At 41.6% G+C, this 22,663-nt stretch overlaps 1 protein-coding gene across 15 annotated transcripts in view; it reads left to right on the top strand.

Moving 5' to 3' along the window:
• DCAF6 (DDB1 and CUL4 associated factor 6) overlaps nt 1-22,663 on the top strand; it is a 1,246,835-nt gene that overhangs the window by 705,485 nt on the left and 518,687 nt on the right. For all 15 annotated transcript variants that reach the window (XR_008888854.1, XM_056557692.1, XM_056557704.1 and 12 more), the window contains 2 exons: nt 2,228-2,345; nt 6,519-6,610. Coding sequence is in view for 14 of the 15 variants with exons in the window: in XM_056557692.1 (XP_056413667.1) it covers nt 2,228-2,345; nt 6,519-6,610 (210 nt within the window). In the remaining variant the exon portion in view is untranslated. The remainder of the gene's footprint in view (nt 1-2,227; nt 2,346-6,518; nt 6,611-22,663) is intronic.

Below are 22,663 nucleotides of genomic sequence, written 5' to 3'. Positions count from 1 at the left end.
ATGCAAAAATAAAATTGGCCTGGTCCTTAAGGTCAAAATGGGCTTGGTCCTTTAGGGGTTAAAAAAAAACCCACCCATTAACCCCTTCCATATTAAAAGTTAAAATCACCCTCCTTTTCCCATTTTCCATCTAAAAAATCTGAAAAAATTATAAAAATAAACATAAATGGTATCGCCACATGCGTAATCATCCTAACTATTAAATTAATCGCTACTCCACTTATCTCCTAGATTTTTTTTAAGGGTAACATGGTACCAACTCTCATCTGCTTTTAAATGATTAGAAACATCTCACTATACATATATAGTTAGCATTGTTGCTGATATACTGGGGACATATATTACCACCATACAATGATGAAATATTACCTCCATAGTGCTACTGAACTGAACACCCTATACAATAAACAGATGGAACCAATGATACCACTACATAATGGCTAATTAATACCACCACACCATGACTGCTATCATTACCTCTACAGACCGTGCACATCATGCAAGTTGTAACGGTTCAGTTACATCTATAGTAATGACTTATAGGTGATATCTTCTTTGACTGAATGTGTTCATTTTTTCCCATTTATTTCATCTATGCCTGCATAACCTACTGTGGTTCCCCGGTACCATATCCTATACATTACCTGTATAGAGGTCCCCATAGTCAGAGTCCCTAGGACATCGGGGTCCCTCTTGTCTAGTTTTCCCCTTGTCACCTCTCACTTAGTCAGTACATATATAGTACTTCTATTTGATATTTATATAACTATAGGTATAGAAATGTATATATTTAGTTATGTACCTGTTCGCAGCGTAGCAAAACCTGCGGGTCATGTGATCAGGCAGAAACTCTATGGTTTTTGCTTTAGGACCTTTGGAGGTTCCCGTGACGTATGCACCCACCATGCATTGTAACGGTGAGCAACAGCTGACACGGACCAATCCAAAATGGCCCTGCCCCTGCCCATATAAGGGAGCGGCGGCCATTACTCAGTCTCTTTCCTCGTGGGCTGCTGATGAGGACAGATCTGCGCAGCTGTCATCAGCAGTAACCAGGCCTAAGCCTTGCGGCAACGGTCATCTCTCAAAACTGTGAGTTACTTCAATCCCTATTACCTCAGCAAGATCACTGAACCTAAATATTCCCCTAAATCTGGACAGATCTCTGCAAAAATCCTAAATCTAATAACTCTTTGGATAAGTCAATGGTCCTCAGCATCTGTCAATCACTGCCGTGCTATATAGAGACTGTATTATTAAGACTGTTGCTGTTAATTGGATGTACCGCAAGTTCTTCAGTAAAGTTTATGCAAGTTCAAGTTCATCTCCATTGTGGACCTTCATTCATTTAAGCACGCACCTATCGTTCCTGGGAAGGGTGGCGATAGGCCGAAGATTTAGAGTATTAACCCTCACCCTGGCGTCACGAGTGACAGGGGTTAAATTAACCCCTTATATTCTGAAGCAACACCCCAACTACACTATACCCCCCAAGGGCTACCACACTACCGGACATACATGCAGGGCTACTCACTTTTTTCAGCACCCTCTGTATCTTTTTCCTCACCTATAGTGATAGTAATAATGCCCCCACCAATAGTAATAATGCCCCCATTCCCCGCCCTTTGTAGGTTGGTGGGAGAAGTGGATGGGTTTGGGAGGAGTAGTTAGGTCCCACATTAGTAAGATTGTTTCCTCCAGTAGTTTGCCCCCTGTAGGCAGGACCATCTAATACATTTCTAGCATATGACGATTGTAAGTCAGAAAGTCAGTGCATATAGTCGAAACACTTCATGCAGCAAAATGTCCAAACTAGGCCATGTCCTAAGGGGTGTTCCAGGATTTTTATTCTTCAGCCTTTGAGCCTATGATACCAAGTTATAATACTGTGTAATACGCTTCTATTACCTTCACGTGCCACTTTATCCTGTTTTCATGCATCGGGCCCACACCCAGAAATGCTGTAGTCCAAGTCTTTTTATTTTACTGCTGTCTCTGACCCTTCCCAGTATTCCATGCAGCCAGAGACAATATGTCATAAGTGATATGGTTTCTAAGGGGCATAGTTATGGTTGCAGTTGTTCAGTAGATAGCATTATTTGAGTTAATCCTTTTCACCCTTCTATTCACCCTCCCACTGAAGCTTAGCCATGCCCCCTGGAGAACATGAATTTAAGCAAATTCTCACAATTTTTAGTTGTTGATAATTCTTTATTTTTTTGTTTAGTCACAGAAAATGCAAAATTTGGTCCTGAAGCCGAGGCAAGTGAACCTGTGTTGCAATTAAACTACAGCACAGAAGGAACTACTACAAGTACAATAAGACTGGACTTCACAGATGAATGGTAAAAAAACAAATATTCTTTGGAGTGAAATTAACTGCATAAATTATTTACCGCATTGATGTAATGATGTCTATAGTTATATTGCACATATACAGTTATATGCATTTCAAGAGGAAACAAAAATGTTAACATGTGGTGTCACTGAGTCAGTAAATGTCCAAACTCTTAAAATATAACATTAATTAAACCGCACAGTCAATGGCGTACATGTTAAAAAATACTTAAGTCCACAAATGCATACTTTTGGTCACTTCATATATCATAAAAAAATTATAAAAAGCGATCAAAAAGTCCCATCACAACAAACATGGTACCAATTAAAACTACTGAGCAAAAAATAAGCCCTCATCCTTGTATACAAAAAATAAAAAAGTTATGGGGGTCAGAAAAGGGCAATTTTAAGCATACTCATTTTTGTACAGAAAGTTAGAATTTTTTAAAAATAGGAAAATAAAGCAAAACTTATACAAATTAGGCATCATTTTAATTGTATGGACCCACATAACTTAGATAATGTATAATTTTTACTGAAAAGTGCTTTGTTTTTCTTTTACCATAGAATCAGTGGTGCAAAATAGAAAGTGGTGGAAAATAGAAAGTGTTATGGCTATTAGAAGGCGAGGAGGGAAAAAGAAAAGGGCAAAAATGAAAAAAAAACTCCATTGTCCTTAAAGGGGTACCCTGGGAAACTTTTTTTTTTAAATAATCTGGTGCCAGAAAATTTAACAGATTTGTAAATTACTTCTATTTAAAAACCTTAATCCTTTTAGTACTTATAAGCTTCTATTTGCTCCACAGGAAGTTATGTTCTTTTTGAATTTCCTTTTCAGTCTGACCACAGTGCTCTCTGCTGACACCTCTGTCCATTTTAGGAACTGTCTGGAGCAGGAGAGGTTTGCTATGGGATTTGCACCCACTCTGGAAAGTTCCTAAAATGAACAGAAATGTCAGCAGAGAGCACTGTGGTCAGACAGAAAGGAAATTCAAAAATAAAAGAGCTTCCTGTGGAGTAAAGTACCCGCGCGCCGGGTGGGGACCGGTCCGGGGTGATATCTATCAGCAGGCACCCCATGCAAATGCCCAGGGGGGTCATTAGACCCCCCCATGTCGGCGATTGGCGCAAATCGCAAGTGAATACACACTTGCGATTTGCGCTGATTCCGGGTCATACGGGTCTATGACACCCATGATCCCCCTGAAGCGATAGGAGTGAGGTGGCGCCACCCCTCCTACCCCTGCTATTGGTGGTCTAGACGCGACAATCAATAGCAGATCGGGGGCTTTACTTTCGTTTTCCCCGTCAAGCCCACCCACAATAGGCGGGCCAGAACGGGGAAAACGAAGAGGACCGGGCGCCGACGTCCGCTTACCTGTCCGGAGGCTGCGGAGCGACGGTGATAGGGGGGCGGCAACGGAGATCTGCGGGCGGCGTGCGGCAGAAGAGGACGGCTCCCTGGATGCAACGGAAGCCAGTAAGTTGCCTAGCAACATCTAGAGGGCTACAGTCTGAGACCACTATAGTGGTCTCTAGACTGTAGCCCTCCAGATGTTGCAAAACTACAACTCCCAGCATGCCCAGACAGCTGTTTGCTGTTTGGGCATGCTGGTATTTGTAGTTTGGCAACTCCCAGCATGAATGGTCTGTCAGTACATGCTGGGAGTTGTAGTTTTGAAACAGCTGGGGGTTTGCCCCCCATGTGAACGTACATGGTACATTAACACGGGCAGGTTTACAGTAAGTTTCCTGCTTCAAGTATGAGCGGGAAACTCACCGTAACCCGCCAGTGTGAATGTACCCTCAAAGCACTACACTACACTACACTAACACCTAATAGAGAGTAAAACACTACATAAACACCCCCTTACACTGTCCCCCCCAATAAAAATGAAAAACGTATTGTACGGCAGTGTTTCCAAAACAGAGCCTCCAGCTGTTGCAAAACAACAACTCCATGCATTTCTGGACAGCCACTGACTGTCCAGGCATGCTGGGAGTTTAGTAACAGCTGGAGGCACCCTGTTTGGGAATCACTGGCGTAGAGTACCCCTATGTCCACCCCTATGCAATCCCTAATTTAGTCCTCAAATGCGCATGGCGCTCTCTCACTTCGGAGCCCTGTCGTATTTCAAGGAAACAGTTTAAGGCCACATATGGGGTATTTCCGTACTCGGGAGAAATTGCACTACAAATTTTTGGGGGCTTTTTCTCCTTTTACCCCTTATGAAAAGAAAAAGTTGGGGTCTACACCAGCCTGTTAGTGTAAAAAAATTTTTTTTTACACTAACATGCTGGTGTTGCCTTTTACTTTTTATTTTCACAAGAGGTAAAAGGAAAAAAAGACCCCCAAAATTTGTAACACAATTTCTCCTGAGTACGGAAATACCCCATATGTGGGAGTAAAATGCTCTGCGAGCGCACAACAAGGCTCAGGAGTGAGAGCGCGCTATGTACATTTGAGGTCTAAATTGGTGATTTGCACAGGGGTGGCTGATTTTACAGCGGTTCTGACATAAACGCAAAATAATAAATACCCACATGTGACCCCATTTTGGAAACTACTCCCCTCACGGAATGTAACAAGGGGTACAGTGAGCATTTACGCCCCACAGGTGTCTGACAGATTTTTGGAACAGTGGTCAGTGAAAATGAAAAATTTAATTTTTTTGTTTGCACAGCCCACTGTTCCAAAGATCTGTCAAACACCAGTAGGGTGTAAATGCTCACTGTACTCCTTATTACATTCCGTGAGGTGTGTAGTTTCCAAAATGGTCACATGTGGGGGGGTCCACGGGGGGCTTTGTAAATGCTCATGGCCCCCGACTTCTATTCCAAACTAATTATCTCTCTAAAAGCTCAATGGCGCTCCTTCTCTTCTGAGCATTGTAGTTTGCTCGCAGTGCACTTGATGTCCAAACATGGGGTATTTCCATATTCAGAAGAAATTGCATTTTCTCCTATTACCCCTTGTAAAAAAGTAAAATTTGGGGAAAAACCAGCATTTTAGTGAAAAAAAAGTTTTTTTCATTTACACATCCAACTTTAACAAAAAGTTGTCAAACACCTGTGGGGTGTTAAGGCTCACCGTACCCCTTGTTACGTTCCTTGAGGGGTGTAGTTTCCATAATAGTGCACGATGTGGGAGGGCGGTTGGTGTCCTGGCACCATAGGGGCTTCCTAAATGTGACATGCCCCCCAAAAACCATTTCAGAAAAACTCACTCTCCAAAATCCCATTGTTGCTACTTCCCTTCTGAGCCCTCTACTCCGCTTGCCGAACACTTTACATACACATATGAGGTATTTTCTTACTCGAGAGGATTTTTTTCCTTTTACCCCTTGTAAAAATTCAAAAACTGGGTCTACAAGAACATGCGAGTGTGAAAAAGGAAGATTTTGAATTTTCTCCTTTACTTTGCTGCTATTCCTGTGAAACACCTAAAGGGTTAACACACTTACTGAATGTCTTCTTGAATACTTTCAGGGGTGCAGTTTTTTATAATGGGGTCATTTATGGGGTATTTCTAATATGAAGACCCTTCAAATCCTCTTCAAAGCTGAACTGGTCCCTGAAAAATTCCTTATTTTGAAATTTAGCGAAAAATTGGAAAATTGCTGCTGAACTTTGAAGCCCTCTGATGTCTTCCAAAAGTAAAAACATGTCAACTATATGATGCCAACATGAAGTAGACATATTGTATTTGTGAATCAATATATAATTTATTTGGAATGTCTATTTTCCTTACAAGCAGAGAGCTTCAAAGTTAGAAAAATGCAACATTTTCAAATTTTTCATAAAATTTTAGAATTTTTCACCAAGAAATGATGCAAGTATCGACGAAAATTTACCACTAACATAAAGTAGAATATGTCACGAAAAAACAATCGCAGAATCAAATTTATAAGTAAAAGCATCCCAGAGTTATTAATGCTTAAAGTGACAGTGGTCAGATTTGCAAAAATTCCTCCCGTCCTTAGGGTCATAATGGACTCCATCCCTAAGGGGTTAACGGGTTAAAACTACTGTATATGGGGGGAACATTATCATACCATTATCCATCACTAGTGATAGAAAGATTATCAGTTTCTTTACTTTTTGTGTGTTGCATACCTACAGTTGCATACCTATACAGTTTATATAAACAGTACTTAGAGTACTTTCCGTTTTTCTTGTAGGAGTAACACTGCCTCCAGTTCTGTAGCTGTGAAAGTTGGACACACAAATGATTCTTCACCAGTAGAACCTACTAATTCAAATGAAGTACAAGGTAAAATACTAAGAAAGCCATTTAATTATCTCTTAAAAACATTTTATGTCCATTGCGCCTCTGAAATGCCCTTGATTGACTTCCTTTGCCGATGCCAGGATGGTGGGTAGGGCGGACCTACTATAAGGCCTTCTGTGCTTTTCCTTTTCTCTGATCCCTTCAATCTAACTCTTCTCTGTTTGCACCCTTTTTAGTTTGTGTTTGTCCTGCCTCTCGGTTCTCTCTAACCTTGGTTTCTGAAACGAGTAAATAGCACTTACTATGATACCCACTTATGCCTTTATACCTTGTTGTTTTTGCTTTCTGTTATCATTATCTATATATATATAAAAATGTATGTATGCATGTATGTATGTATGTTCCCTATGGACTTCAGGAAAATGAGCATTGTTTCTGTGAAGTTTGGTTTGGATCAGATGAGGGGTCGTGACACCGCTAATATAAGAGAAAAAACTAATTTGTCATATAGGCTGTCCAAAAGAAAATCTGTGTTGCCCATAGCAACCAATCACAGCGCAGCTTGCATTTTACATCAGCAGTATAAAAAATAGCAGCAAATCACAATCAATTGCAGTGCAGCTTTCAGTTTACCTCAACAGTATAAGAAATGGCTCTAGCAACCAATCACAGTGCATAGTTTATTTTAACTCAGCAGTATAAGAAGTAGCAACCAATGACAGTGCAGCTTTTATTTTTCCTCAGCAATGTGAGAAATGAAAACTGAGGTGTTATTGGTTGCTATTAGCAACAAAAATTACAGGGTAAGTCAGTGATGTGAGTGTATATAAAAATGTATGTATGTATGTATGTATGTATCTCTGTTCTCTATGGACTTCCAAACCGCTCAACCCGAATTTTCAGGGAAACTATAGTATAGTATGAGGATTGTTTATTTGAAGTTTGGTTGCGATCGGATGAGGGGTGTGACACCGGTCATGAAAGAGAACAACTACTAGACCGATTCTGATGACATTTTGAGGCATACGTGCTGTGCGAGTGAGACAGACAGTGTTTGGGTGAAGTCACAATATACTCAACAATGCTACCCAAAAATGCATCAATTGGATGAAAAACATCCAAAGCAACGTGAAAATGGAGAAAAAAAGCTGATGAAATGGAGGAACAACACAAAACTTGGCTTGAACAAAACCGTGACAAAGCATTAACATCTAGAGCCGCTGAAACAGAAAAACAACCAGAATTTCGGCTTGAACAAAACCACGAGCATCAACGTCGAGAGCTGCTGTAACAGAAGACCAACTTGAAATTTGGCTTTAACAAATTCGCAACAAAGCATCAATTTCCTGAGCAGCAGAAATGCCCCAACAAAATATCAAACGACTTGATGCCAATTGCTTACGAGTGGCTCGATCAAGACAACTAATCGTTTTAAACCTTGGAAGAATTTAACTATGACAAAGACTATGGGGGAGATTTATTTAGGGATTTAGAAGGGGATTTTTTGCTTACAAAAGGCACACAAAAAGTTGCACATGCGCCTAAGCGATTTTTTGTGGGTAAGCAAAAAATACCAATTAGCCCTACCTAAGCAATTTTCAGTTTTCACTTTGCAGTGGTCGTGAATTTATCAAGTGTGAAAGTTGCACGTAAGCAAAATTAAAGTTGCAAGCCTTCTTCAAAAAGTATAGAAAGAAAGGCACAGTCGGCACTGCTCTTATTCCCAGGAATCACAATCCCTTGTGTAGATACTGACTAGCGGGTATACCATACCAAAATGCAATTGCATCAACCCGTCTGGTGCTCAGTGATAATGATGAAGACTCAAAGTCCCATAATATATCAATAGAAAGAACTCGCTACACTCGGTATGGATGCAGAGGCACGTACAGGTGTCGGGAGGGGGAGAAGAGACGAGACAACGTCCGTTTCGCAGCACACGCCACTTCCACAGATCCCTAACCGTAGGGAAGCTGGCGCTAACCCCCAATTATTACCCCGGTACCCACCACCACAGGGTTGTCGGGAAGAGCCATAGCCAACAGGCCCGGAGCGTCAAAAATAGCGCTCCTGGGCCTAGTTGGTAACAGGCTGGCCCTATTTAGGCTGGGGAGGGCCAGTAACAATAGTCCTCGCCCACCCTGGTAATGTCAGGCTGTTGCTGCTTGGTTGGTATCTGGCTGAGAATGAAAATAGGTGGAACCCTATGTGTTTTCTTTGTAATATTGAATTATTAATGAAAAAACATGTGGGGTTCCCCATATTTTCATTCTCAGCCAGATACCAATCAAGAAGCAACAGCCTGATGTTACCAGTGTGGGTGAGGACTATTGTTACCGGCCCTCCCCAGCCAGAATAATGCCAGCCTGTTACTGCCTAGGCCCAGGAGTGCCATTTTTGACGCTCTGGGCCTGTTGTTACCGGCTTCTCCAGGCACCTCTGTGGCGGTTGGTACCGAGGTAATAATTGGGTGTTAGCGCTAGCTGTTTTTAGGGCTAACGCTAAGCCTTGGCCTAGTAATGGACTCCATGTATTAGACAGCTTCCATTACTAAGCCTGTAAAGTAAATAAAAAAATAAAAAAACACATTTATAAAACTTTTTTTAAACACTCCCCCGCAAGCCCTTATTAACCTTTTTTTTTATAGTAAACAAACAAAAAAAAAATGGTCATTGTAGTCCACCAAATCTGAAGTAGTCCACAGGATACACGGATCTGAAATGAGAAGAGAAAAAACAATGGGATATATTTCAAGCATGAGGAGAGCACTCATATGTAGGGTCAAACCACCAATAGTAAGCGTATGGCGGATATTAATTTACGAGCCCTCTGGCGACTGTGGAGCATCAGGGTCCTCAAGGTAGATCCGTCCTGCGGGGTGCAGAAAGCTAACAACAGTATCATATAGCAACAGTAAAGAAGAAAGAGCTTCTGCACTCACCGCTCAGCAACGGCAGTCACGTCCGGGATCACAGGCGCGGCTAGTAGCAGGAAGCGCTCAGAGACTATACCGGTATTTCGCACAAGGATGTGCTTCGTCCGGTCTCGGAAGTACGTCATTGCGCCACCTCTTTTAAGGCCCGTCTGGCTTAGCTGGTAACCATGGCCACGTATCAACAAAGTTACGGGTACCGCACAGGGCCAGAAAAGAAAGTGAGATAGAGTGCAAGAGGATCCTACCGTAAATGGCTACATATAAGCGCACCAAAAAATCAAATATCACCGAAAGCAAACTATGTATTATTTAAATTCTAACACCAAAAAGTGTGCAGGGCAATATAACACCGCAGATAGAGAACTAAATGAAAAGCAACGAGAAAAATTAAAATAAAAAGAAAAGGAAGAAAAAGACGTTGGGTGTTTATGTGTAATAGTACTAACCCAAACTACAATAGGGTGATGAGGTATCAAGAAGAGATTTAGTACATCTAAAACAATATAATCCACTAGAAAGGAGGAAAAGGTCAAGAAAAATTGTAGGAAAAGATCCTACAGATACTGACTCAAATATCTTGGAGGAACGGGGTCATATCCAACCTATCGTTAAGTCCAGCCGGACCCTGAGCATTACATCTCAGGATCCAGCGGGCCTCACGCTGTAATAGGATAAACGTCCTTATTGCCCCCTCTTTCTGGCAGGGAAATCTTCTCCAGTCCTCCAAACCTGAGCACATCTGGGTCAATATTATGACAGTTATGCAAATGACTAGCTAACCTAGGTGCTCCGCTACCTTTCCGCAGGCTACTACGATGTTCACGAATCCTAATATGAAGGGGTCTTTTGGTTTTCCCGATATAGAAATGTCGACAAGGACATATAATGTAGTAAACCACATAAGAGGTCTTACATGTGATAAATTGAGACACTTTATGTGTCACCCCTCCTAGATTACATACTGAGGCACACGTATTGAATCGGCATAGGCTACAATTGCCACATTTAAAATTACCTTGCAGATTTCGGCTGGATAACCAGTCTGTAGATTGCGACCTGGTTACTAATTCTTCCTTCTTTTGTAGAGATTTAAGTTCATTGGCAATCGTTTTGTTCTTACGGTAAGCAATTATGGGGCGCTGATTTGTAGACTTTTTTAGATCTTCATCATTCTGTAGCAAATGCCAGTGCTGGAGGATAGCTGTCTTGATTTTGTTGTTCATCAAAGAGTTATTGAAGGAGAAGACGAACTTACGTTCTGACTCACTGTCTTTCACTTTTCGGTTTTGCTTAAAGAGGCGATCACGTCTATCCATGATACTCACTCTTTCATACGCTTTTTGGGTGACAGTAGGGGGATATCCCCTTTCTATGAGTCGTTCACGAAAGTCGCTTGCTTGAGTCTCGTAGACTTCTGGGGAACTATTCAGTCTTTTTAGTCGAAGGAACTGACTAAATGGAATGTTTCTTTTTACATGTAATGGGTGGGAACTACCAAAGTGTAGGATGCTATTTCGTGCGATTGTTTTTCTGTACCCTTCCGTTACAAGACCATCGGGGGAGGCCCGTATCCGAATGTCAAGGAATTCTAAGGTTTTTTGGCTGAGAACACTAGTTAACTGCATGTTCATATTATTAATATTTAGATAGTCAACAAATTCTTTAACCTGTTGGGGACGAAGGGCGTATGCATACGCCCTTGTGTCCTGGTACTTAAGGACGAAGGGCGTATCCATACGCCCGTGGGAATTTCGGCCCCCGCCGCGCGCCGGGCGGGGACCGGGCCGGGGTGACTGCTGATATCTATCAGCAGGCACCCCGTGCAAATGCCCAGGGGGGGTCATTAGACCCCCCCATGTCGGCGATCGGCGCAAATCGCAAGTGAATTCACACTTGCGATTTGCGCCAATTCCGGGTCATTACGGGTCTATGGTGACCCGGTGACCCGGAATAGAAGGGGGATCGCGGGTGTCTAAGACACCCACGATCCCCCTAAAGCGATAGGAGTGAGGTGGCAGAGTTGCCACCCCTCCTATCTCTGCTATTGGTGGTCTAGACGCGACCACCAATAGCAGATTAGGGGCGGAGGGGTTTACTTTCGTTTTCCCCGTCCTGCCCTCCCACAATAGGCGGGGCAGAACGGGGAAAACGAAGAGGAGCGGCGCCGGAGACCACTTACCCCTCCGGAGGCAGCGGTCGGCGACGGTGATCGGCGGCGGCGTGCGGCAGAAGAGGACGGCTCCCGGATGCGACGGAAGCCGGTGAGTAGTTGCCTAGCAACATCTAGAGGGCTACAGTCTGAGACCACTATAGTGGTCTCTAGACTGTAGCCCTCCAGATGTTGCAAAACTACAACTCCCAGCATGCACAGACAGCTGTTTGCTGTGTGGGCATGCTGGAATTTGTAGTTTTGCAACAGCTGGAGGTCTGCAGTTTAGAGACCACTGCACAGTGATCTCTATACTGCCCTCTAGATCTTGCAAAACTACTACTCCTAGCATGCCCACACAGCTGTTTGCTGTCTGGGCATGCTGGGAGTTGTAGTTTTGCAACATCTGGATGTCCACAGTTTGGAGATCACTGTTCAGTGGTCTCTAAATTGTAGCACTCCAGATGTTGCAAAACTACAAATTCCTCATGCCCACACAGAAAACAGCTGTCTCGGCATGCTGGGAGTTGTAGTTGCGTACCTCCAGCTGTTGCATAATTACATCTCCCAGCATGCCCTTCTGTGATCAGACATGCTGGGAATTGTAGTTTTGCAACAGCTGGAGGCACACTGGTTGGAAAATACTGAGTTAGGTAACAGAACCCAACTCAGTATTTTCCAACCAGTGTGCCTCCAGCTGTTTCAAAACTACAACTCCCAGCATGTACTGACAGACCGTGCATGCTGGGAGTTGTAGTTTTGCAACAGCTGGAGGCTCATTGGTTGGAAAATACTGAGTTAGGTAACAGAACCTAACTGAAGGTTTTCCAACCAGTGTGCCGCCAGCTGTTGCAAAACTACAACTCCCAGCATGTACTGACAGACCGTGCATGCTGGGAGTTGTAGTTTTGCAACAGCTGGATGCTCACTGGTTGGAAAATACTGAGTTAGGTAACAGAACCTAACTGAAGGTTTTCCAACCAGTGTGCCTCCAGCTGTTGCAAAACTACAACTCCCAGCATGTACTGACAGACCGTGCATGCTGGGAGTTGTAGTTTTGCAACAGCTGGAGGCTCACTGGTTGGAAAATACTGAGTTAGATAACAGAACCTAACTGAAGGTTTTCCAACCAGTGTGCCTCCAGCTGTTGCAAAACTACAACTCCCAGCATGTACTGACAGACCGTGCATGCTGGGAGTTGTAGTTTTGAAACAGCTGGAGGTTTGCCCCCCCCCCCCCCCCATGTGAACGTACAGGGTACATTCACATGGGCGGGTTTACAGCAAGTTTCCTGCTTCAAGTATGAGCTGCGGCAAATTTTTCACCGCAGCACAAATTCCTAGCGGGAAACTCACCGTAACCCGCCAGTGTGAATGTACCCTAAAAACACTACACTTCACTAACACCTAATAAAGAGTAAAACACTACATATACACCCCCTTACACTGCCCCCCCCCCCCCCCGCCAATAAAAATGAAAAACGTATTGTACAGCAGTGTTTCCAAAACGGAGCCTCCAGCTGTTGCAAAACTACAACTCCCAGCATTTCCGGACAGCCACTGATTGTCCAGGCATGCTGGGAGTTTAGCAACAGCTGGAGGCACCCTGTTTGGGAATCACTGGCGTAGAATACCCCTATGTCCACCCCTATGCAATCCCTAATTTAGTCCTCAAATGCGCATGGCGCTCTCTCACTTTGGAGCCCTGTCGTATTTCAAGGAAACAGTTTAGGGCCACATATGGGGTATCTCTGTACTCGGGAGAAATTGCACTACAAATTTTGGGGGCTTTTTCTCCTTTTACCCCTTATGAAAAGGAAAAGTTGGGGTCTACACCAGCCTGTTAGTGTAAAAAAAAAATGTTTTACACTAACATGCTGGTGTTGCCCTTTACTTTTTATTTTCACAAGAGGTAAAATGAAAAAAAGACCCCCAAAATTTGTAACGCACAACAAGGCTCAGGAGTGAGAGCGCACTATGTACATTTGAGGCCGAAATTGGTGATTTGCACAGGGGTGGCTGATTTTACAGCGGTTCTGACATAAATGCAAAAAAATAAATACCCACATGTGACCCCATTTTGGAAACTACACCCCTCACGGAATGTAATAAGGGGTACAGTGAGCATTTACGCCCCACAGGGGTCTGACAGATTTTTGGGACAGTGGTACGTGAAAATGAAAAATTTAATTTTTTTGTTTGCACAGCCCACTGTTCCAAATATCTGTCAAACGCCAGTAGGGTGTAAATACTCACTGTACCCCTTATTACATTCCGTGAGGGGTGTAGTTTCCAAAATGGGGTCACATGTGGGGGGGTCCACTGTTCTGGCACCACGGGGGGCTTTGTAAATGCACATGGCCCCCGACTTCCATTCCAAACAAATTATCTCTCTAAAAGCTCAATGGCGCTCCTTCTCTTCTGAGCATTGTAGTTCGCTCGCAGTGCACTTGACGTCCAAACATGGGGTATTTCCATACTCAGAAGAAATGGGGTTACAAATTTTGGGGGGCATTTTCTCCTACTACCCTTTGTAAAAAAGTAAAATTTGGGGAAAAACCAGCATTTTAGTGGAAAAATATTTTTTTTTCATTTACACATCCGACTTTAACAAAAAGTTGTCAAACACCTGTGGGGTGTTAAGGCTCACCGTACCCCTTGTTACGTTCCTTGAGGGGTGTCGTTTCCATAATAGTGTGCGATGTGGGGGTTTTTGCTGTCCTGGCACCATAGGGGCTTCCTAAATGGGACATGCCCCCCAAAAACCATTTCAGAAAAACTCACTCTCCTAAATCCCCTTGTTGCTCCTTCGCTTCTGAGCCCTCTACTGCGCCCGCCGAACACTTGACATACACATATGAGGTATTTTCTTACTCGAGAGAAATTGGGTTACAAATTTTGAGAGGATTTTTTTCCTTTTACCCCTTGTAAAAATTCAAAAACTGGGTCTACAAGAACATGCCAGTGTAAAAAATGAAGATTTTGAATTTTCTCCTTCACTTTGCTGCTATTCCTGTGAAACACCTAAAGGGTTAACACACTTACTGAATGTCATTTTGAATACTTTGAGGGGTGCAGTTTTTATAATGGGGTCATTTATCGGGTATTTCTAACCAGAAGTCCCTTCAAATCCACATCAAACCTGAACTGGTCCCTGAAAAATTCCAATTTTGAAAATTTTGCGAAAAATTGGAAAATTGTTGCTGAACTTTGAAGCCCTCTGGTGTCTTCCAAAAGTAAAAACTCATCAATTTTATGATGCAAACATAAAGTAGACATATTGTATATGTGAATCAATATATAATTTATTTGGAATATCCATATTCCTTATAAGCAGAGAGCTTCAAAGTTATAAAAATGCAAAATTTTCAAATTTTTCATGAAATTTTAAAATTTTTCACCAAGAAAGAATGCAAATATCGCCGAAAATTTACCACTAACATAAAGTAGAATATGTCATGAAAAAACAATCTCGGAATCAAATTTATAAGTAAAAGCATTCCAGAGTTATTAATGCTTAAAGTGACAGTGGTCAGATTTGCAAAAAATTCTCCCGTCCTTAGGGTCATAATGGGCTCCGTCCCCAAGGGGTTAAACTTCTCATCTGACCCTTCCCATATGAGCAGCATGTCGTCAACATATATTCTGTATCCTCTAATGCACGTAATGAAAGGATTAGAGGCAGAGAACACATATCGATACTCAAAAATTGCAAGAAATATGTTCGCAAACGTGCATGAAATAGGGGTACCCATCTCGGTCCCCACTTTTTGTTTATACCATTTACTCTGGTACTGAAAAACATTGTTCTTTAAAATAAATGCAACTGACTCGCATGTGAAGCTGACAAAGGTGTCTGATTTCTCTGTATGCTCAAGAAAAAAACGCAGAGCCTCTACACCCGCATCAGTAGGAATACGGGTGTAGAGGCTCTCTACATCTATACTTGCCAATTTTAAATTAGGTTGCCATGGGAATCCTTCAAGGAACATCAGTACGTCACTAGAGTCCTTCAAATAAGAAGGTATGGAGGGTAGCAGTGGGCGGAGCAACCAGTCGCTGTACTTAGATAGGTAAGACGTCGCTGCACCAATCCCCAAGACGATTTATGTACCTTTGGTAGCAAATACCATGTAGGTCTCTTCGGACAGGTAGGTAACAAGCACTCCGCTACTCTTCGACTGATCATATTCCTATCTACCGATTTTCATAACATTGTGCGTAGATCTTCTAAAATCTTCGGTATCGGGTTGCTTGTGAGATGTTCATAAGTAACGACATCTGCCAGTTGGCGTAATGCTTCACTGTTATATTGGTCGGTCCGCATGACAACTATGCTGCCCCCTTTATCTGCCTGTGTGACAGTCAGGTGTGGCTGGGATGCTAGTTGTACCAATGCTTGTTTCTCTTCTGCTGTCAGATTACTCGCAGGTTCAGGATATAGAATACATTTGATATGACGAAGCACCATCTGGTAGAACAAATCAAGTGGTGAACCGGTTGCCCTGACCTAATATGATTTCTGTCAGTCCATAATTTAGACCTTTTGATAATGCTTTTTCGCACTCGATAGATAAAGGTTCCCCAGAAATATTGACTACTATATTGGTTGGGACTAATTGTTCCAACTCACTGTCTTTCTTTTCTGATAGGGGCGTACCGTTCCGTGACCTCTTCCCCCTTCTCCTTCCTCTGCTGGTCTAGTGCGGAGCTCTTTTTTACATTTACACAGTTTTTCTGTTATGCTCAAGTGTTCTAGCTGATTTTGTTCAAGGATAATGTTTAGCAGATTCTCAGCATGTTTGATGTGTTCTTTTTTCCACTCTTCCATAAAACTCGCTGTTGCTGAGCGGTGAGTGGAGAAGCTCTTTCTTCTTTACTGTTGCTAGAAAAAACAATGGGTTATTTATGTAATAAAAAATCTAATAAACACACACCTATATAACAAGTATTGCCATGACCCAAAATCCGAGTGTACAATGGCTATCACATCCAGCTTATACTGAGCATGGCTAACTAACAATATACATGTGTGCCAGGGGCTGCTTCACCAACCAAGGGGAGACACAGCAGCTCCACGCGGTCTGCTGTCCTGTAAGACAGCTTCCTTAAGAGGGAGTGTGTGCTGTGTTGTGTGGGAATAAATATACCAATATATGAGTAACACCTGTGTGTAAACTATGCTGGACAGCTTAAACTATGATGTCAGAGCTTGGTCTCATCTGTGTGAAAAAAAAAAACTATATATATATATATATATATATATATATATATATATATATATATATTTGTTTCCCGCTTGACTGATGCAGGTGGGTTCTTTCACTCTGGCTTTCATTCCAGGGACCCTTACTATTTACTTATTGTGTATACCAGGGGGGGGCAGGTGGTTATTTGGATTATCATCCTCCACCATGTTTTCTGATGCTTTTAAGTGGTTTTAAATGACTGTGCTTTTTTGTGTGATTCAATAAATATTTATATACCTTTCTACAGTACAATTGTGGTGTGCATCCTTATATAGTGGCTAGCTTTTTTCTTTTGGTTTATACCATGTGTGCAGGGCACAACTCTGCTACATACCAACCACAATCAGTAGCGTGGCCTACTCCGGTGTTCCCCCACCTCACACTCCAACGTGTTTTGCACCGTTTTGTCTGGGAGTGATGAGGAGGGGAGACACCATGAGCTATAAATATATGGGGGACAACCAGATACTGACCAATAGTGTTGAAATCGCGATGGTGCCAACTCTTGTGGCACTTGGCGTGTCATGCCCAAAATCTTGGCGCTCCCAGAGTGGCGTCATCCTCCCACGAGCAGCGGAAGACACACGCATGCTTCCCAAGCGCACGGCCGCATTGCTCCATATTAGGTCAGGGCAAAATTATTTAGGTGCTGCATCATGCCCGGAACAATAAGCAAGCAGTATAATACATATATGGGTGTACTCAGGGAAATAAAAGAACACTGGGGCCGAAAACAAAATGATGATATTGAATAAAAATGTGCAAAAAGTGCAATGTGTACGCTAGTGACAGGTACAATATAATACATTTTTTTTTTTTTTATATGTGTGAATGACTAAGAGGGATATGTGCAATGTGAAAGGGAATGTTTGCATAAAAATAGAAAGTGAATGATACATAATAAATACATGGTAAGTATATAACAGTAATAATAAAAATATGGGGAATTGTGCAAAAAAATGCAAAAATCAAGTTCTCTCTTATTCATATGTGAAAGTCAGCTGAGTGATGAGAAAAAATACACACAATGGGGGACATGTATCATTATGTGTCTATTATAGACACAGATCTAGCTCTTTACACTGCTGTCTAATTTACACTCTTGCTCAAGATTTACTAAAGTTTTGCACGTCCTTTGATAAATTTTGTGCAAATAAAGAAAGCCCCCCCTCCTCGATCTACCGTGCACTCCTTCTCTACCTCAAACGGTACACTCCTTACATAGCTAGAAGTGCTGGAGCAGCAGTGTGCGCCGAACAAAACTCTGCACAATAGTAAAATCATAAATCTTTATAAAGTACACCGAGGGGGAGATTCTCGAAGAATTTTGCACCAAAAAAAAAAAAAAAAAAGCATCGACCACATTTTCAAAGAGCTTTGTGCCGCAGTTTATACTGTTCATGTCAGTTTTGTAAAAGTGGGCATGTCCACGTATATTGTCTGCTTTATATTGTATTTTCGAAGGGGTGAGAGTCCAGTTTACATCAAAAATTTCACACCACCTTTTTGATAGTGTAGAAATCACAGAAAAGGTTGTAGTTTTATTGTTTTGTTTTTTTTTTTTTCTTAGTTTTTGGGGGGAAAAGGTGTTTATGTAAGTAATTATAAAAAAAAAAAAAGAAATAATTATTGTTGAAAAATGTTATAAAAAAAAAAAAAAATATATATATATATATATATATATATATATATATATACACACAATATAAACAATATATATTGTTTTTACTTTGTAAGTTGGGGGGTGTGGCACCCTCTTTAGCCGTGCACCGTGAGTTATCATGTTAGGGTCCCATCCGATATGAGGCCACCTCCGCGTGGTGGACGGGGGGACACATTTTGATCAAAAAGTGCACTAAGAGCCTCCATTTTTTGACCAAGAGTGCTGTTGCAACTTTCTTCTTTGTATATATATATATATATATATATATATATATATATATATATATATACACACAAAAAAAGAGGATTGCAGCAGCACACATTGGTCAAAAAAATTGAGGCTCTTAGCGCACTTTTTGATCAAAACGTGTCCCCCATCCACCACGGGGAGGTGGCCTCATTGAGGATGGGAACCTAGCACAATTTCTGAGCCTAACACTCAACTATCCACTCACCTCTGCTGGGCATATAGCCTCTGACGGGGTGACATGCTGGATCCATTTAAAACTCCACCTGTGAGAAAGGTGGAGGGGTGCACAGCTAAAGAGGGTGCCATTTCCCCCTGAATTGTACATACAAGAAAAAAGAAAGATAGCCGGCACAACAACCTAATACACGGGTGCACACTGCCATTGCATCAGAGTATACAAAAAAAGAGGATTGCAGCAGCACACATTGGTCAAAAAAATTGAGGCTCTTAGCGCACTTTTTGATCAAAACGTGTCCCCCATCCACCACGGGGAGGTGGCCTCATTTAGGATGGGAACCTAGCACAATTTCTGAGCCTAACACTCAACTATCCACTCACCTCTGCTGGGCATATAGCCTCTGACTTGGGTGACATTCTGGATCCATTTAAAACTCCACCTGTGAGAAAGGGGGAGGGGTGCACAGCTAAAGAGGGTGCCATTTCCCCCTGAATTGTACATACAAGAAAAAAGAAAGATAGCCGGCACAACAACCTAATACACGGGTGCACACTGCCATGGCATCAGAGTATACAAAAAAAGAGGATTGCAGCAGCACACATTGGTCAAAAAAAATAAAATATATATATATATATATTTTTTTTTTTCTTCTCTTGGTCACTGCACCTGCACTCACATTTAAGCTCAGAAATGTTTTATTTATACAGTTATCGCTTGTCTGGGCACTAGTAATCATGGAATATTTCGTGAGATGTTTCCACCAGAATTTTCTTGGATGTAAAAGTTGGCACAAAAATTGACAATAATCCAATGTGGCTGCAACAAAAAAAATATGTTGGTGCAAAAAAAAAAAAAACAAGAACAAAAGTGGTGCAAAAATGAATTTTCACATATTTTCAAAGCAGCAAAAGAGACCTTTGAAAATGTGAGGAGAAAAAAAAAAGGTGTGAATAATATCGCAGGAACAGAAATTACAGTGGTTTTTGAGAATCTCCCCCAGAATGTCTGGGTTTAAAAAATATGTAATATTGCTGAACAATCTGTCCCCTTACCTCTATATCTTTGTTTACCAACCAGAATGCCTCCAAGTGTTGCAAAACTTGGCATGCTGGGAGTTGTAGTTTTGCAAAAGCTGGAGGCACCCTGGTAGTAGAAATTAGTGTGCAACATGGATATGCAGCAGAGCTGAATGTGTAAATGAATGTGTAAGCATGACCACGAACACACTCAACTCTGCTACATACACCTGATCACACAGTTAGCTCTGCTACATACACCTGATATACACACATTCACACACTCAGCTCTCCTACATACACACACTTACACACTCAGCACTGCTACATACACACTCAACTCTGCTACATACACACTCACACACTCAACTCTGCTACATACACACTCACACACTCAACACTGCTACATACACACATTCACACAATCAACTCTGCTACATACACACACACTCAACTCTGCTAAATACACAAATTCACACACTCAGCTCTGCTACATACACAAATACACGCATTCACACAGCACTGCTACATACACAAATACACACATTCACACACTCAGCTCTGCTACATACACACACTCACACTCAACTCTGCTACATACACACACTAACACACTTAGCTCTGCTACATACACACAATCACACATATACATAGACCTAAAAGCTATACCTCCTTCTCACTCCCTGCACATACAGTAATATATTCTTATCTGTAGGGTCACTATGGTAACACCACTCATCAAGAACAGTGGGGAGTTTGAATTTTACACAGCTAGAAGTATGAACTGTGCAGGGAAGTATTTCACCTGCACTATAGCCTGGTGTATTATGCCAGTGTATTGGGTTAGACTGCGGGTGAAGGGTGATCACAAGTGGTCCATAAACATTGCTTTTTTTTTTTTTTTTTTTTTTTTTTTTAAAGGTACATGGAAAGGTTTTAAGTATCCCAGAGATAATCTGACTGGTGGCAGAAGCATAGTAATCTCCACAATCCACTCTGTGAAAAATGGAATCATGATTTAGAACATCTTGCTTTGTGCAGTCCAAGATGGCTTATATTTGCGTTAAAAATATGAAATGTACGCAGTTAATAAATTTATGCTTACTAAATATGTCACTCCAGGGTACACAGAAACCTACACATCTGGAGGAAATGCTCCACCAGAATGTGCGCAAAAAAAGATGCCAAAAAACAGCTTGCGCAAAATTTTGCGCAAAAATTTAAACGCAAAACAGGGGTAAAATCTTTGATACATGTCCCCCAATGTGCACAAAATATGCAAGGTATAAAAATGTTTTAAATATATATTAATAAATTATATATCTCAAATTTGGGGGAAATTTATCAAAGGAGATAGACTGGCTTTTCCCATCTAAATTTGTCTAAAAATGTGCTTCTTTTTTGCGACTTTTGCTTTAGAGGATTTTTAGAACATTATGCACTCTAGTCTATTTTAGACAGAAAAATGCATTGGTGCTGAATTTATCAAACGCGACTTTTCGGCGACAAGTCGCGTCGGCTGAAAGTATGCTGAAATATCAGACCATCCTGGAGCAGGTTTAAATACAGTCTAAAGCATAGATCACGAAGTCCATGCACAGAATTTATTAATAGCCGTGCACCTTTTGATAAATTAGTCGCACAATAGACCAGCCTAATGCTCTGTAGTTTGGTCTATATTGATGCGGGACATAGCGTGGGTTCACACCACGTTTTTGCAATACAGTTCCCGTATACGGTCAAAACCATATGGAACCGTATTGCAAACCGTACTCATTGACTTTGTATTGCAAACCGTATGTTAACCGTAGCATGCAGTTGCATACGTTTTGTATCCGTTACGGTTAAAAGCGTTTAATTTCCCGTACTTCAAACCGTAGTCTACTACGGTTTGAAGTCCGTTTGAAAAACCGTATTTAAACCGTATCCGTTTTCTATATAATGGTGGTCTTTGAGAACCGTATTCAACCGGATACACTTACGGTTACATCCGGTTTTCCCAATACGGTTTACGAATCTGCACATGCGCAGTTGGCTCCGAAAGTTCCACCAGCTTCTAGAATCTTCTATCTGGGAGTGTTTTTAGTGTAAAACCGTATGCAACCGTATACAACCGTATATCCGTTTATTATCACAATACGTTTTTTAACCGGAATCCGGCATATACGGTTGTATACGGTTTAGTACGGTTTTTAGCTATACGTTTCCTTCAAAAATACGTGACACGGGAACTGGATTGTAAAAACGTGGTGTGAACCCAGCCATAGACAGCTTTGATAAATCTTCCCCAATGTGTGTGTGTATGTGTGTGCCTTTTTTCCAGCATCACGTCCAAATGGCTTAAGATATTAACATGAAACTTGGCACACATGTTATTAATATGTACACAACAAACATAGGATAGGTGATTTAACCCTTACTCTCCCCCATTTGCCAGGGTCGGGGTTTTTGTTTAACCCCTTAAGGACTGAGCCCTTTTTCACCTTAAGGACTCGGCCATTTTTTGGCAAATCTGACCACTGTCACTTTAAACATTAATAACTCTGGAATGCTTTTAGTTAACATTCTGATTCCGTGATAGTTTTTTCGTGACATATTCTACTTTAACATAGTGGTAAAATTTTGTGGTAACTTGCATCCTTTCTTGGTGAAAAATC

This window comes from Hyla sarda, chromosome 2 (genome assembly GCF_029499605.1).
Source record: "Hyla sarda isolate aHylSar1 chromosome 2, aHylSar1.hap1, whole genome shotgun sequence".
NCBI lineage: Eukaryota > Metazoa > Chordata > Amphibia > Anura > Hylidae > Hyla > Hyla sarda.
Note: the sequence above shows the minus strand (reverse complement) of the source record. Positions and strands in the feature narration are given on the sequence as shown.